The 15,415-nt window shown below is 41.1% G+C and overlaps 2 protein-coding genes across 3 annotated transcripts; one reads left to right on the top strand and one right to left on the bottom strand.

Annotated features, from left to right (window-relative positions):
• Nucleotides 1-78: 78 nt before the first annotated feature.
• Nucleotides 79-4,645, bottom strand: alg3 (ALG3 alpha-1,3- mannosyltransferase). Its single transcript, XM_085438531.1, has 9 exons — nt 4,414-4,645; nt 3,847-3,946; nt 3,615-3,762; nt 3,124-3,284; nt 2,832-2,952; nt 2,512-2,717; nt 2,084-2,159; nt 1,468-1,613; nt 79-1,378 (listed from the first exon to the last, which is right to left on the bottom strand). Exons 1-9 carry the CDS (start codon nt 4,643-4,645, stop codon nt 1,198-1,200), a joined length of 1,371 nt encoding a protein of 456 aa, XP_085294657.1. The 3' UTR covers nt 79-1,197.
• A 24-nt stretch (nt 4,646-4,669) lies between these two features.
• On the top strand, nt 4,670-10,641 carry mul2 (mitochondrial E3 ubiquitin protein ligase 2). Of its 2 annotated transcripts, XM_085438529.1 has the most exons (7): nt 4,670-4,739; nt 5,788-5,809; nt 6,077-6,228; nt 8,832-8,919; nt 9,045-9,165; nt 9,262-9,493; nt 9,608-10,641. In XM_085438529.1, the coding sequence occupies exons 3-7, from the start codon at nt 6,112-6,114 to the stop codon at nt 10,082-10,084; spliced, it is 1,035 nt and encodes a 344-aa protein (XP_085294655.1). In that variant the 5' UTR covers nt 4,670-4,739; nt 5,788-5,809; nt 6,077-6,111; the 3' UTR covers nt 10,085-10,641. The 2 variants fall into 2 exon arrangements, with proteins under 2 accessions (XP_085294655.1, XP_085294654.1); XM_085438528.1 differs by lacking the exon at nt 5,788-5,809.
• The last annotated feature ends 4,774 nt before the right edge of the window (nt 10,642-15,415 follow it).

Genomic DNA, 15,415 nt, shown 5'->3' with positions numbered 1-15,415 from the left:
GACAATCGTCTCAGAGGAAACCAAGCCAACTCTGATTGTTAGCATTCTCACCATTTCCCAACGATAGTGACTCTAAATGCCTTTACATGGAAAAATCGTGTTTTATTAACTTAGGCAGTGCCAAGTTCATTCTAATACTACATGCCATAGACCAGGGGGCCTTTTATGATCAGTGTGCTTTATGCAATCACAAATATGCCTTTATCATCTAAATGGGCTTTTTGTAGTCTAGCTTTTAGTTTGCAGCCAGTATAATATACTACTATACCAAATATGTAATCACAGTTACTGTAAAATGAAGATTTTGATTATCAAGATGATTATTTGATAAATTAAACAAAGATGAGCTTTAAACAGTGAAATGATTGTTGGTAAAAATAATAAAAAACACTAAAATTCAACCATTTGTTGTATTGTGTAACAATGACGACCACACGGGTTTAGTAGAATCCATTTGCCGTTTTTCAGTCTACTGCATGTATCTCACATTAAATCCATCTATGAGTGCGGCCACTCACAACAGAGGATGACAAGTTACAGAAATCAGACAAACAGACTGATTGTCCACAGCTGACTTTTACACATTTGTGTAAAAATACAAAAAAACATCCCCTTCGATAGAGAATACTTATGTTTCATAACTGTGGCAGAGGAAATGCCACAAGCTTACGCTTGCTATGCAGTTATTTTAAAGCTTGGCGTTCAAGTTCTTATGCACATTATTGACACTTTCAATATACGATCATCCTGAGCACCAGTAAATAAAAACTTGAGATGATATCAGCCTACATGACTAGACCAGAGGAATTATGGACTGAGTGTAGTTGTACCACAGTAAGTGGGAATAGAGCTCATGTAATCAATTCTTTCCACACAGCATAACATCCATGACATTCTCATAGCCTCCACTCTTCTTATTTTCTATCTAAAACTAAATCTGAGAATTCTTATTTTCTCTTCTTATCTCTGCAACTGCATATTATTCCATCGTGTGGGCATCAGTCTGCACACACATGACGCATCCTTCACTTTAAGCAGTGAGAAGCTTTAAATGGCTCCTTTAATTCACTTATAAACAGTCTACCACAGCGACCGCCCTTTGCACTGGTGCTGTCAGGATCAAAGACAGGAGGATGGAGCGGGCTTGTCATCAGCTGATTCAGCCGAATAATACTTCTGGTCCGATCAGGCCGGGGCTCAGTGGCGTTTGTCCTTTACAGCTTTCTGCTCTTGTGTTTCTGCTGCAGCTGAAAGCAAAGGTGGAGCTAGCCAGAGACATAACAGGATGATGAGGTGACAGACGTGAAGGGCAGCTGAGCTGCTGTTAGTAGAGGGATAGGTGTTCCACGAAAGCTCGATCAGACCCAGGATCAGGACCCTGCATGCAAAAATAAAACAGTTTTTCATTAAGATGTGGCAGAGTGTTCAGGGAGGTGCTATGCTTCAGGACTTGTGATTCTGTCTCACCTGAGCAGATGGGCCAGCTTCTTGACACCTCCACTCCACAGCAGGTAAGGCAGCGAGTGGAAGTACCAGACGTAAAACTGGTAGTGCAATGAGCGACTGAAGCACATGCCAATGAAGTTACAGGTGAACAGAATCAGCACAATCTGTGATTTTCAGATAAGGACAAAAAAAAGGCATGTCTGGAAGATCATATGAAAAAATCTGCTAAGCATTGTTTTACCATGTCCTGTGTCCTGTAAAGAGAATGTTCAAAGCAAAGCTAATTTCAGGTGCTCACTTGTCACCAGGTTTCCCACAACAAGTAGCACCACAAGTTTTTTTGTTTTTGCAGAGTTTTGGAAGAGAAAACCTTCTTTTCCTGTGACTCTATGTCTGTCTCCTCTTGAATACAGTGGAACTTTAAGCGCTAAGTTTTTGGTTCTCTGTCCAGAAATCTTGACCCAGTTACTCAAAATAATTAAGATCCACAAATCTTGCTGAGAAGAGTTTTCTGTATGATTTTTTTCATTCTGTCAACAAGGCCTGCAGATTCATATTAACATCTAACAACAGACTTACTTAAAAATATATTTCACATTAAAGACAGGAGTAGATTGAAATGGAACAAAAGGATATGATCCACAGTGCTTTTCTGAGCTGGGATTTTCCTCTTGCCTGGTTCCTTTAGAAGTTCAAAGATGCTTTCTCCTGGTCTGGTGCCACAGACAGAATATGGTTATTTGCCATTTTAGAGATCTAGGAGGTACGTGTGTATTAGTAAAACATAAAAAGGTTTCCGCTGCTGACTGATGAGAACCCTGAAATACCAACAACCATTTAGTGCTGTTACTAGAAATCAATTGCATTTCCTTGTGGCCTAAATGTCTCTGCAGAGTATAAAGTAGTGACAATCCTGCTGAAATCGCCTTCCATTTTTTCATGACACCTGTCATGCATTGTCATAATGATGTGTATGATCAGTATGTTATCATGCAAAGCATTTATAAATGTAAAAAGAAAACAGTGTTCCCAGTGTATCCCTGGCACATTCAAAGTCTATCTCACCTCTTCCAGCGGCGGAAGGCAAAGAGCAGCAGGGTGAGCAGATGAGCGGCCAGCAGGAGTAAGTGGAAGTAGCGATTCAAAAAGAGCCATTCTGGCAGGAAGCGCCAGTTGACCGTCCACTTGAACATGAACTGGCGGCCAAGATCAAAGGCACGGCTCATGTAACCAACGGGATTCTCTAGGAGGAAAGGGAGCCCCAACACAACCTGCCACATAAGATAAAGAAAGAGATGATGTTAGCAAAATACAGTCATTTGCTAAAATTTACTGTGGACAGAGTACTACAGTCAAGCTGTACCTGTTTTAATGTGTATATTTACCTGTATGCCTGCACACAGCGATAACTTGGGGATCGTCTTCATTAGACCAAACTCTGACAGGAGGAGGAAAAGTAATCCAGGGGCAAAGAGAAGCACGTTCATTTTCACAGATACTGCTAAACTGTCAGAAAGAGGAAAAGATTGAGTTGTAATTTCATCTTGCTACTCTCAGGAAAAATTAACAATGACAATGTAGAAGGTATGTAACACATTACAGATGTACAGGTGCCACTTGTTGATTTAGGGGAAGCCAATAAATGAGTATCCGCTTTAAAGAAGAGTGCACACTTGCCTGTAGAGGCCACAGCCCAGAGTCCAGTATCCATCTATGAAGAGATTGACAGCTGCAAACAGCAGCATCATGGCCACTGGGTCATTAAAGAGACGGAGCACAAAGATGGAGTGGATCCGATAGGATGCACAGCACACAAAGAAGAACACATAGGGAGGAACCTGGAGAAAAAAAAGAAGGAGATTTAATTATTTGTGAGATTAATTATTAGAAGAAACGCTAAAGAGATTAATTCTGCAAGTGGCTCAGAAAAAGAAGAGCTGCAAGTAGAGGAAAAGGGAGGTCTCAGTATTTTTGTGGTTCTGGCCCTGGAACCCAGAGCCAGATATGCAACAGAAAACTAATGAATTAATGTGTGAGAATATTCTGAAAATAACATTAAATTTTGTTTCTGTAGGGTATAAAAGTTGAATTCCATGAGCGTTTTAGCAAAATGACATGCTGCTTAATATATAGGGTTCCTGGCACATTAGTATTAACATTAGGCTCACCTTTTTGGTGCGATAGTATATTCTGAAGACAAGCAGCAGTGTGAGGAGGTAGAAAAAAGCAAAAATGTACTGGCCCAGACGGATGTTCACCCCATGGCCGGTAATGTAGTAGAGAGCTGTGAAGATGTAGACGAACCCAGCTGGGTACCTACAACAACAGTGTTCCAAATTATCTAGGAGACCTGCACTGAAAAGCGTGGTATGGAGAGAACTACATCATTTTGAAACTCACACCAAAGGGCCTGTGTCCCCTTTCAGCTGGGTGTAGTCATAGGTGCCATTGATAACTCCTTCCACTTCATCCATGTATGCTTTCCAGTCGATCTCAGTGTCTGCAGTACATAATAATATTAATAATAACGATGATGTGGATGTGAATATCTTGATGCATGCTCAATAGTCATGCTCAGTGATGACGATAGGTTCTGGAAAAGACAACTCAACCAGAACAAACAATCAATTTAAGAAGGAGAAAATATTATTGGTATTTTTCTGTTGCAGTTCCGTCTTGTATGTGGACGTGTAAAAAGTGAGCAGTTACTTTGCCTTTAGAAGTTTACTTCTTGTATTTACTATTGAAACAGCTACCTTTGGTTGTATATAGTCTTAAAAGTAATGGACGTTATTTGACGTTGGGAGAGAGTAAACCATTGTATTTGGTCATGCAGTGACAGTAAATTCCCTTTGACAGGTGGCAGGCAAAGCTAATACTTTTCTGACGCTAGCTACTTAGCCTTCAGCCGCGTTCAGATAAACGTCAAAATACAATAGCGTGCTAACTAGTCGACCAGCTACTTACATGCTACTTTCTGTATGACCCACACATTGATGCCGATCTCCAGGAACCACAAAACTGAAACCACCAGCAAGGTGTATTCCGTCTTGAACAAGAGCAAATACTTGTCCTGCCAAAGCGTATGGAGTTTCCCCCACAGCGGGGACGGGGAAACGGGAGACTTTCTCCGCACACCTCCAACTCCTGCCATGTCCGCGGCGTAGCGACGTGTACGCGGAGGCCGTAACTGACGCATGCGCCCAGACTTCGTCACGTGACAACTCTGTCACCGCACGTCAGATACACGGTGCTGCAGAGTGAATACTGGGAAGGTTTCGTTTCCTTTACAGGTATAAAAAACAAACTTATTATTAGTTCTAATTCTTGTTGAAATATATGTGTTTTATAAACTTCTAAGTGTTTCTTATATGACTGTTTAAAAAAAATCTTTAGAGGTCACTGGAGCCATGTCAACGTTAGCTGGCTAGCAGCTAACTTTGTTGTAGGGAAAACGATCAGGAGAATAACAGCATGTAAACATGTTTTAAAAGGCACAGCAAAGAAATGAAACTTCAGACAATGGAAATACATTTTATTCAAGCTTTCCATCAAATAACGTGTGACTGCAGCTTGTTGAAGTTTTGATTTTAATGTCAGAGTGATCAAGAACAGCTAAGTGTCCAAAATCATTTTCCTTCATATTATGGAGTCACATTTGTTTGTTTGCTTTTCCCATTTTTATTTGTTCTCCAACTTTTTCTAACTCTTACCTTAATAAGCTGGTTTGTCTTTTCTGTCATATTCTATTATATTTTTGAGCTCCTGAGTCACTTTGCTGTACGCTGCATCTTGATGTTTTTGCTGCTGGACTCCAGAAATAAATTTCACAGAGAAATTGTTGGAATAAATATGTCCTGTGCCTTTGATCAGACCAGAGAGAAATTTAGCAGTCTCATTGGCATCATTTTAAAATTCAATCGAAGCAGTTATGCAGCTGTTAATAATTTGTTGTTTCTTATGGTATTTCAACATAACCTCGTTTGTGCGTGGTGGCATTTTGTTGTGTTTGATTTTTGTATTATAATGTGTGTATGTATGATATAGATTGTGTATGCCATTGGGATGGGCATTGCTAACCAGCTTGGGCTATGAATGTTGTGGTATATTGCCTGGTTTATGTAACACACTTCGTCCTATGTAAAAATATGTAGAGGAAGCACACAGTAAAGATGCACAGATGTAGTAAAGGAGGACATGCACAGGGCTCATGTAACAGATATGGATCTAGGGAGGTAGCTAATCTGCTGTGGTAACCCCTAAAGGGAGAAGCTGAAAAACGAGGAAGACTACCTGTTGCTAGCTTTTTATCAACATTAATCCCATATTTTTATTTTGCAGTGTGAAAACAAAAGACATGCTGGTGAGTCTGTATTAGAAGAAAAATAATGTTCCTCTTTATCACAAAAGGCTGCAGTTCAAAATGTATGGCAGATAATTAACACTGTACATAGTTAGAGAGGCAATATTATCAGTTCCTTTGTTATGTCCCACACGTACCTCAAATCAGCCAGTAATCACTGCCACATCGTGTAGGCACATCAAAGCATGTCACAACATAGCCATGAGCCCCGCAGCTGTGGGTTTACAGACAGGTGATTCTTCTTCTTCTTCTTTTGTGTTTGTGCAGGTGCTCTTGGAGCCGTTACAGGAGACACGGGGCCAATGGAAGGATTCTTCGTGACAATTTCAGAGGCAGCGTGTCTTGGAGTGAGCCTTGCTCTCTCAGGCTTCTCCTTCTACCTATATAAGAAGAGCCGAACAACAATAGACAAACTCAACGTGAGTTGTTAATTTTGTGTAATTAGCTTTATTGGAAGACTAAACCTCTAAGAAGCTTCTACTTCAAACCCCTCATTAGAGATTACAGCTCATATGTTTTTGATGGAAGAGTTAAGGTCCCTTCTCAGATGTTAGTAATTTTTTCAGAGATGTGAACAATTAATCTGGGTAGAGAAATAACACAACAGGATTTGGAGTAGTTTAAATGTATAAGGTGAGCCATATATCACAGTAACATTTAGTTTATCTTCACCATATTGCAATAGACACTGTAAAAACAAACTTGCATCGCTGTTATAAAGCTGTAGGTGAGAACAGTGAGCACATCTGTGGCTATATTGCACTAAAAAGTTAAGATGGAGAATTTGGACAAAAATGCAAAAAATTGACATTCTGAGAATAAAAACAAAATGTCAAGAATAAAACTGAAATAGTATTTTGAAGGAAAAAAAAAATCAAACTTGGAAGTGTTGGCTCCATTTGTGCAAGAAGAAATAGTGGCAATGGACAGATGCAAGGGGGTGTTGTATCAGAAGATCAGGCTGCAACTGACATTTCACAGATGAAGGTGTAAGATACAGTTGGGCAAAGTATTTAGTCAGCCACCGATTGTGCAAGTTCCCCCACCTAAAATGATGACAGAGGTCAGTAATTTGCACCAGAGGTACACTTCAACTGTGAGAGACAGAATGTGAAAAAAAAAAAAATCCATGAATCCACATGGTAGGATTTGTAAAGAATTTATTCGTAAATCAGGGTGGAAAATAAGTATTTGGTCAATAACAAAAATACAACTCAATACTTTGTAACATAACCTTTGTTGGCAATAACAGAGGTCAAACGTTTACTATAGGTCTTTACCAGGTTTGCACACACAGTAGCTGGTATTTTGACCCATTCCTCCATGCAGATCTTCTCGAGAGCAGCGATGTTTTGGGGCTGTCGCCGAGCAACACGGACTTTCAACTCCCGCCACAGATTTTCTATGGGGTTGAGGTCTGGAGACTGGCTAGGCCACTCCAGGACCTTCAAATGCTTCTTACGGAGCCACTCCTTTGTTGCCCGGGCGGTGTGTTTTGGATCATTGTCATGTTGGAAGACCCAGCCTCGTTTCATCTTCAAAGTTCTCACTGATGGAAGGAGGTTGTGGCTCAAAATCTCACGATACATGGCCCCATTCATTCTGTCCTTAACACGGATCAGTCGTCCTGTCCCCTTGGCAGAAAAACAGCCCCATAGCATGATGTTTCCACCCCCATGCTTCACAGTAGGTATGGTGTTCTTGGGATGCAACTCAGTATTCTTCTTCCTCCAAACACGACGAGTTGAGTTTATACCAAAAAGTTCTACTTTGGTTTCATCCGACCACATGACATTCTCCCAATCCTCTGCTGTATCATCCATGTGCTCTCTGGCAAACTTCAGACGGGCCTGGACATGCACTGGCTTCAGCAGCGGAACACGTCTGGCACTGCGGGATTTGATTCCCTGCCGTTGTAGTGTGTTACTGATGGTGAGCTTTGTTACTTTGGTCCCAGCTCTCTGCAGGTCATTCACCAGGTCCCCCCGTGTGGTTCTGGGATCTTTGCTCACCGTTCTCATGATCATTTTGACCCCACGGGATGAGATCTTGCGTGGAGCCCCAGATCGAGGGAGATTATCAGTGGTCTTGTATGTCTTCCATTTTCTGATGATTGCTCCCACAGTTGGTTTTTCACACCAAGCTGCTTGCCTATTGTAGATTCACTCTTCCCAGTCTGGTGCAGGTCTACAATACTTTTCCTGGTGTCCTTCGAAAGCTCTTTGGTCTTGGCCATGGCGGAGTTTGGAGTCTGACTGTTTGAGGCTGTGGACAGGTGTCTTTTATACAGATGATGAGTTCAAACAGGTGCCATTCATACAGGTAACGAGTGGGGGACAGAAAAGCTTCTTACAGAAGACGTTACAGGTCTGTGAGAGCCAGAGATTTTCCTTGTTTGAGGTGACCAAATACTTATTTTCCACCCTGATTTACGAATAAATTCTTTACAAATCCTACCATGTGGATTCATGGATTTTTTTTTTCACATTCTGTCTCTCACAGTTGAAGTGTACCTCTGGTGCAAATTACTGACCTCTGTCATCATTTTAAGTGGGGGAACTTGCACAATCGGTGGCTGACTAAATACTTTGCCCAACTGTATTTAAAGAATGACCATTTCGTGTAAAGTTTTATTCTGTACTTCTGAAACCCGTCATCCTTTTTATTCAGTTTTTAGCTGTTTATGTTGTGCACTTTTAGTCTTTCTGTGTTTCTTGATTACATCCTGATTGTTCTTTTAGCTCATGCCATTTGCATCTGTCTTGATGTAAATCCATGAGGATCTTTTAGGGACATATCTTTTCTTTTTCTCAAACTAAACTGGTTCTTTTGAAAGATTTACTATTACAACCAGTCATTTATAGAATTAATAGCAACACTGTGATTGCTAGCACTGCACAGAAAAGTACCCATTTACAGCCAGCTGATTAACACACACCAAAGACATAAAACCACTGGGAAAGCAAATGCATGACTTATTAATTAGTCAGTCTTATTTAATGTGTGTGCTCCATGTTTCCAGAATGCTCCACGGTTACCCATAGATAAAAAACTCAAGGACCTCTTGAAAGTTACTCCAGGAGCGTGTCTACAGTATGTCGTCATTGAAGGTAATCAGTCTTTTATTTGTTTTTGATAAGGAGTAGTACATTTATTTATTTTTTTAATCTGAAAACTTGTATACCGGCCTGCCTCTCATTCCCTGTTACTGTATGTGTGCTTGTATACATTTTAGGTGGTGTAAAACCAGCTGGAAAGCCTCTCATTAGTTGGCACAACATAGAAAATGTTGGTGTGCTGCGTAGATTCATGGTGAAAGAACACAGGCTGTTGTGGAATGGATTTTTACGTACATGGTGAGAACATCATCAGATCAAGCTGAAGTTCCAGTACATCTAACTTTTTCTACTTATTATCAGATATGCAAACTGTTTCTCACGTTACCTTTGCAGGACAGATAATGAACGACTCTTGCACGAAAACGTAGAGGCGGTGCCCTTTTTATTAGTGGGACTGGATAATACCGAAATCAGAGTCTTGTCGCCTTTACAGGCCGCTGGGCTGGACATGGAGGTCACATATGAGAAATTTCACCAGGTCAGTCACAGTTTGGGTGACCTCATGGGACAGTACTTTACTGGGGAGAAGCCAAAAGGTCAACTGGAGATCGAGGAAATGCTCAAAGTAAGTCATTCTATTCAAACTTGAATGAATTAGTGTTCACTTCATAAAGCCCAATTTGTTGTTAATATTAAAAATATATTCTTATTGATAAGTGCCACACCTTTTTTTTTCAAGGTGGGGACAAATCTTACAGGTGTAGGCGAGTTGAATCTGGACACAGATGGCACTCTGAGTCTCCGACCCCCTTCTAACGGTTCACAGTACTTCCTGACCCCAGCGGACTTCGACACCCTGCAAGGGGAGAATGAAGACATTGCTTTTTGGTGGAAAGTGTTGGCCATTACTTCTGCTTTGGCAGGGGCAGCAATCATTTTCTGGGCCGGGTTACGCTACTACCGCCACCTTAAGGATCTCAGGGAGCAGGAACGGGAAAGAAGGGAATTTAACAGACTGCAAATTAATGTACCAGACCAGGACAACCTTCAAGACGTGGCCATGTGTGTTATTTGCCTCAGTCAGCCCCGTAACTGTGTCCTGTTGGACTGTGGACACGTGTGCTGCTGCCACACCTGCTACCAGGCTCTGCCACAGCAATATTGCCCTATTTGTAGACAGAGGATTGTAAGAGTGCTACCTCTATATCAAGTCTGACGTATTTGTGGAATCGGGTCACTTCAGTAGAAGCTTCACGTCTAAATTGCTTAACTTATTAAATTCAAAATTAAATGTGAGTCATGTTGTGAAAACATTTTGTCCATAATAGAGATTTGTTGTGGGAAATATGGGGATATAAAGCAAGTCAAAAAAATGTGTAAACTTGTGCAATACAAATGTTTGTTTTGCTCAGTGCTCATGTGCCTTATTTTACCATTTTCTGCCGAGTGATGGTACTTTAAAGTAAATAGAGTGATTATTTTATAGTGCTTTCCTACCCTACCTGAGCACTCAAAGCACTTTACACAACTTCTCTCATTCACTGGTTCAAGCACTTTTTTGCTGTGATTTTTCTACGTAGGTTCTTTCTCCCTAACAGTTACAGTGATTCGTACTCTGATGGATGAATCAGAGGAACTTGGGGTTAGTATCTTGCTCGGGGATATTTGGCATGCAGACTGGAGCAGAGTTCAGACAGTTTAATTTCCATTCTTGTTTGTATCGGAAATTTACTGAAACCCAAATAAATCTAATGTCGAGAAGTTTTACCCTTAGTGTATTTAAGTGTATTTAACACATATTTTAGAATCCGTAGTGTCACTTTTAATGTGTGCATGCACACTCACACCCAGTTTATTATGTATTATGTTTGTTTGACTTGTCCTTAATGCAAATATCTTATCAGCTGATCACATGACAGACACTCAATGCATTTAGATGTTCATACATGGCCGTACTGCTTGGAGCTGATAGGAAGGCCAAAGTAACTTGTAAAACAACTCCTTAGAACCAAATTATACAGAAGCGCATCTGAATGGACACATCCAACCTTGAAGCAGATGGGCTACAGCAGCAGAAAACCACACTGGGTGCATATTCTATGAACAAATAACAAGGAAGCAGGAAACAACCAAAGCAGGACAAGAGAAGGAAAAAGACTTAATCTGATGAGTTGTGATTTTTGCTGCGACATTCAGATGGTAGGGTCAGAATTTGGTGTAAACAACATGAAAGCGTGGATCCACCCTGCCTTATATCAGCTACTCAGGCTCCTGCTGATGCTATAATTGTGTGGGGAATATAAATCTGCAGCACCTGCAGGATGCTCTCATATCATTAGACCAAAATCTCTAAGGAATGTTTCCAGCACCGTGTTGAATCTATGCCATGTAGAATTAAAGTAGCTCTGAAGGCTAAAGGGGATCCAAGTCAGTGCTCCAGGAAAACTAAGAGTTATTCCCCTGGAGGCTTCGGTCAACCACATGCTGAATTAAGCCTCCTACAGGAGTTTCCCATTACATATTTCCACTTGATCAAGTCGACTGATTCAAAGCTCTGGGACACACGGGATTAAGCTCAAGTATGTACAGATCGCATCATCTTATATAAGGTCAAGGTCAAGGGTTAGGTAACTTTATTTATACCCAAAGACAAGGTAAATTTGCTTTACAGAAAAATGACAGCATTTGGCATCCCTTTAAAAAAAAAAAAACACACACACACACATACCTAGTAAATATATAAAGCTCACTGTGGCACATATATAGTAATTTTAATATTTCGAATCAAAAACAGTTCTTATTTAATTCAGTGACAGCAACGGGGACAAAGCTATTTTTATAACGCTTTGTCCTGCATCTCGGAAATAGAAACCTCTGTCCTGAGGGAAGAAGCTGAAATTCACCCCTTAGAAGATGGGAACCATTTTTAAGGATTGATAAAGCCATCCTCTGTACCTGCTTAGAGTACAGGGAGGCTAAACAAGACTGTGGCTCACCTATCAGACGACTGGACCATCTCACTATCTGATTTAGAGAGTTTTTCTCTGTGACAGAGGTCTGACCAAACCATGCCACCAAACAAAAGGATAAAACAGACTCAATAAAAAAACGATAAAACAAAGTTAAAATTTTTTGGTCAATGTGGAAATGAACAAGTTTCCTAAGGCAATAAAGGTGCTGGTGACCCTTTTTACAAACTGATTTGCAATTTTGATCAAAGTTCAGTTTTTCATTTATTATGGTCCCAAGATATTTATATGATTGTACTTGCTCTATTTTCTGACCTTTAATTAAAGTGACTCCGTGCCCATTTTGTTGTTTCCTAAAATCAATCACCATATCTTTTGTTTTAGATATGTTCAGCTGGAGATAAGACTCCTCACACCACTGAACAAAGTCATCAATGACTGGACCGTGGTTAATTTCACCCTCTTTCAGTAAGCTGACAATAACAGAGTCATCTGCATATTTAATAATGACCCTGTTTTCATGTCTGCTCTGACACATATTTGTATAGAGAGTGAATAATAAGGGCGATAGGGCGCACCCTTGAGGAGAACCTGTGGAGGAGAACACTGGGTCAGACAGAACCCCATTTATTCTCACTCTTTGTGACCTGTCAGTTAAAAAATCTAAAATCCAGCCCACCAGGTTTTTCCTGATTTCAAACTGTTCTAAAAGTCTTTTAATTAAAATATGGGGCTGTATTGTATTAAAATCCAAAGAAAAATCAATGAAAAGAAGTCTTGCAAAAGTCCCTTTACTCTCTACATGTTTAAGAATTAGATTTAGTAAAGTCAAAAGTGCGTCCTCCACTCCTCTGTTGGGCCTATATGCAAACTGCATTGGATCCAGCTGATGTTCAGTCTCTTTCATAATCACATTTCTGATGATTTTTTCAAAGACTTTCATTACAACTGAAGTGAGGGCAACAGACCTGAAGTCGTTTAGAATTTTTGGACGACTAGATTTAGGGACAGGAACCACGACTGCTTCTTTCCAAAGAGAGGGCACATGTTGTGTTTGCAAGGATTTGTTAAAAATAACCTGAAATATAGGACTGAGTTCATCAGCACAAGATTTAATTAGGCGGCCACTAATATTATCAGGACCCTGGCTCTTGTTCACATTGACTGTATGAAAGGCCTTTTTAACATCGCTGAGTTCAATGATAAAGTGCTGAGTATCTCTCAGTTTCTGTTTCAGTTCCAAAATATCCTCGCTAAAATCAGAAGAACTAAAACGAGCATAAAACATGTTTAAAGCATTTGCAAAATCTCTGTCTTAATTAAAACCATCTAAAATGACCTGACTACTGCTCTGGGGATTTTGAAACCCTGCTATGGTTTTCATACAAGTCCAGGCAGACCCAAAATTTTTTGCAGCAAATTTGCTTTCAAGAAGGTTTTTGTAGCTCTGTTTTGCTTTCAAGATCTCGATTTTCATTTCCTTGGTGGCTGTCTGAAAATCGGCAACAGCCCCCTCTTTAAAGGCCTGTCTCTTTTTCCTTAAACAGGATTTGACGCTTTTAGTGACCCATGGCTTATTGTTAGCGTAGACTTACGGGGTATAATCATGTCTTTACAAAATACTGCATAAGAGCTAGTAACATCCACCAAAGCGTCGAGATCTTCTCCACAAGACTGAATAAAAACTTCCCAATCTGTACACTTAAAACACTCCTGCAAGGTAAGCACAGATTCTTCTGACCATATGTCAAAATCCTTAGTCTTTGTCTTCTCTCGTTTTAAGACAGTTTTATAGATGGGCAGAAGATGCACACAGTTATGGTCAGAAGATCCCAGAGGAGGAAGCGGGAGGGATTTATAAGCATTCTTCACCGATCCGTAACAAAGGTCCAACATTTTATCCCGTCTGGTATAGGATACATATTGATACAGATTGCCCAAAGTTGATTTAAGGGAGACATGGTTAAAGTCCCCCATTATAAAGTTTGGTGCATCAGGAGAAAGCGCCTGCAGCTTCTGCACTACGTCTGAAATGATGCTGCAAGTGGAGGCGGGGTGAGCCTTCGGGTGAATGTAAACTACGGTAATAAAAAGTTGTGGAAACTCACGAGGGAGATAAAAAGGGCGCAGTGACACGGATAAAAGTTCAACATCTGGTGTACAAATACACTCTCTAACAGTCACAGCGCTACAGTAACGTTTGTTCACATACAAGCATACTCCCCCTCCTTGAGATTTCATACATACATGAGGTGAGGTCCTTACCATCATACGGTAAGTTAAGTTGTAACAGTTCGTCGCGGGAGTAAACAATCCTCAGCTGACTCACGGCCTCACCCACCTCATTGGAAACAAGCCAGCACAGTAGAAATCCAACCACAATGAAGAAGAAAGAATCCATGACGTTCTCACTGTTGTGGAGCGTGTGTCACTTTGTAAGAAAACTGTCACTTCTTTCAACCAAAACACATGCCAGCAATAGAACCGAAAAGAAATGGTAAAAACTTAAAAACTTAGGATGCCAAACTTAGGATGCCAAGCTCTCACTCACTGCCGGTCGCTGCGTGCGCGTGCGCGTGCGCATGCGCCCTGTGACTGTAAAGACTTGGTGACCACCTGTTCATCTTAAACATCAGGAAAGTAGTTTTGTCTTGGCCCGAACAGGCACACATTTCACAGAACTCTAAAGATGGTAGGGGTTCATGTTGGGTTTTCTAAAAACACAAATGCTTTTTTACAGCACCTGGTGTCTGAAAAGACTCGCATATAGTGAATTATCAAGCACACTATTTCTGTCACCCCTAACCAGCAGTGGCTGTGACACGCCACCTCCAACCTTTTGCTTTTTTCCCAAGCATTGCCACAGAAAGACAAATGTTAACTAGTGTGTGTTTGAGGTGGAAGACGGCATGTGCAAGATGAAAAGTGCAGCATCAGGCTCAGGTCAAAGAAGAAACCGGGCAGGTGGATCCCATAAATCTTCTTCAGTGGTCATAAGCTGGACAAATACAAAGCTCTCTCAGCAGATGGCAGCTGTGGTTCAACAGGACCAGATTATTACTGCAATCTCTCAGGGCATGGGGGAAAAATGCTCTGTGTGTTTACTTCAATGAAAACTTGTATGTTTTTGTTATAGAAGATTGTCCAAATATGTGAGTTTTCGAATTAGCACTGCATGAGATTAACTGGGGCACAGATCATAGATCAGATCATGTTGTTGCACAATAAAAATGATGGAGGTGTCAGAAACGGTCTGGCCCTGGTTATTGTCTCAGATAGATTACTAAGAAAATGTTTTATTTAAAAATGCAGAAGGAGCAGGAGCTCTCCTCTCTTCAGGAACTCACTCTGCAGGCGGGGGAGATACAGGAGAGGTGGAGGAAGATCTCAGCCTGGGCGTCTATTGTCTCGTGTAGTCTGGAAGATGACTGGATGACGGGGTGGGTGCTTTTTTCTGTGTGGTGGGGTCGGGTGGGCTGTCCCGGGCTCTGTGGGGCCAGGTGGTGCTGCTGTACTGGGCCCCGGTCCGGATGGGCCTGGGCCCCCTTTCCCTGGCGGGTTGCAGAGTATGGGGGTGC

Source organism: Copadichromis virginalis, linkage group LG18 (genome assembly GCF_057382275.1).
Source record: "Copadichromis virginalis isolate Kocher_CV1m ecotype Utaka linkage group LG18, C_Virginalis_male_GT1.1, whole genome shotgun sequence".
Classification (NCBI taxonomy): Eukaryota; Metazoa; Chordata; class Actinopteri; order Cichliformes; family Cichlidae; genus Copadichromis; species Copadichromis virginalis.
Note: the sequence above shows the minus strand (reverse complement) of the source record. Positions and strands in the feature narration are given on the sequence as shown.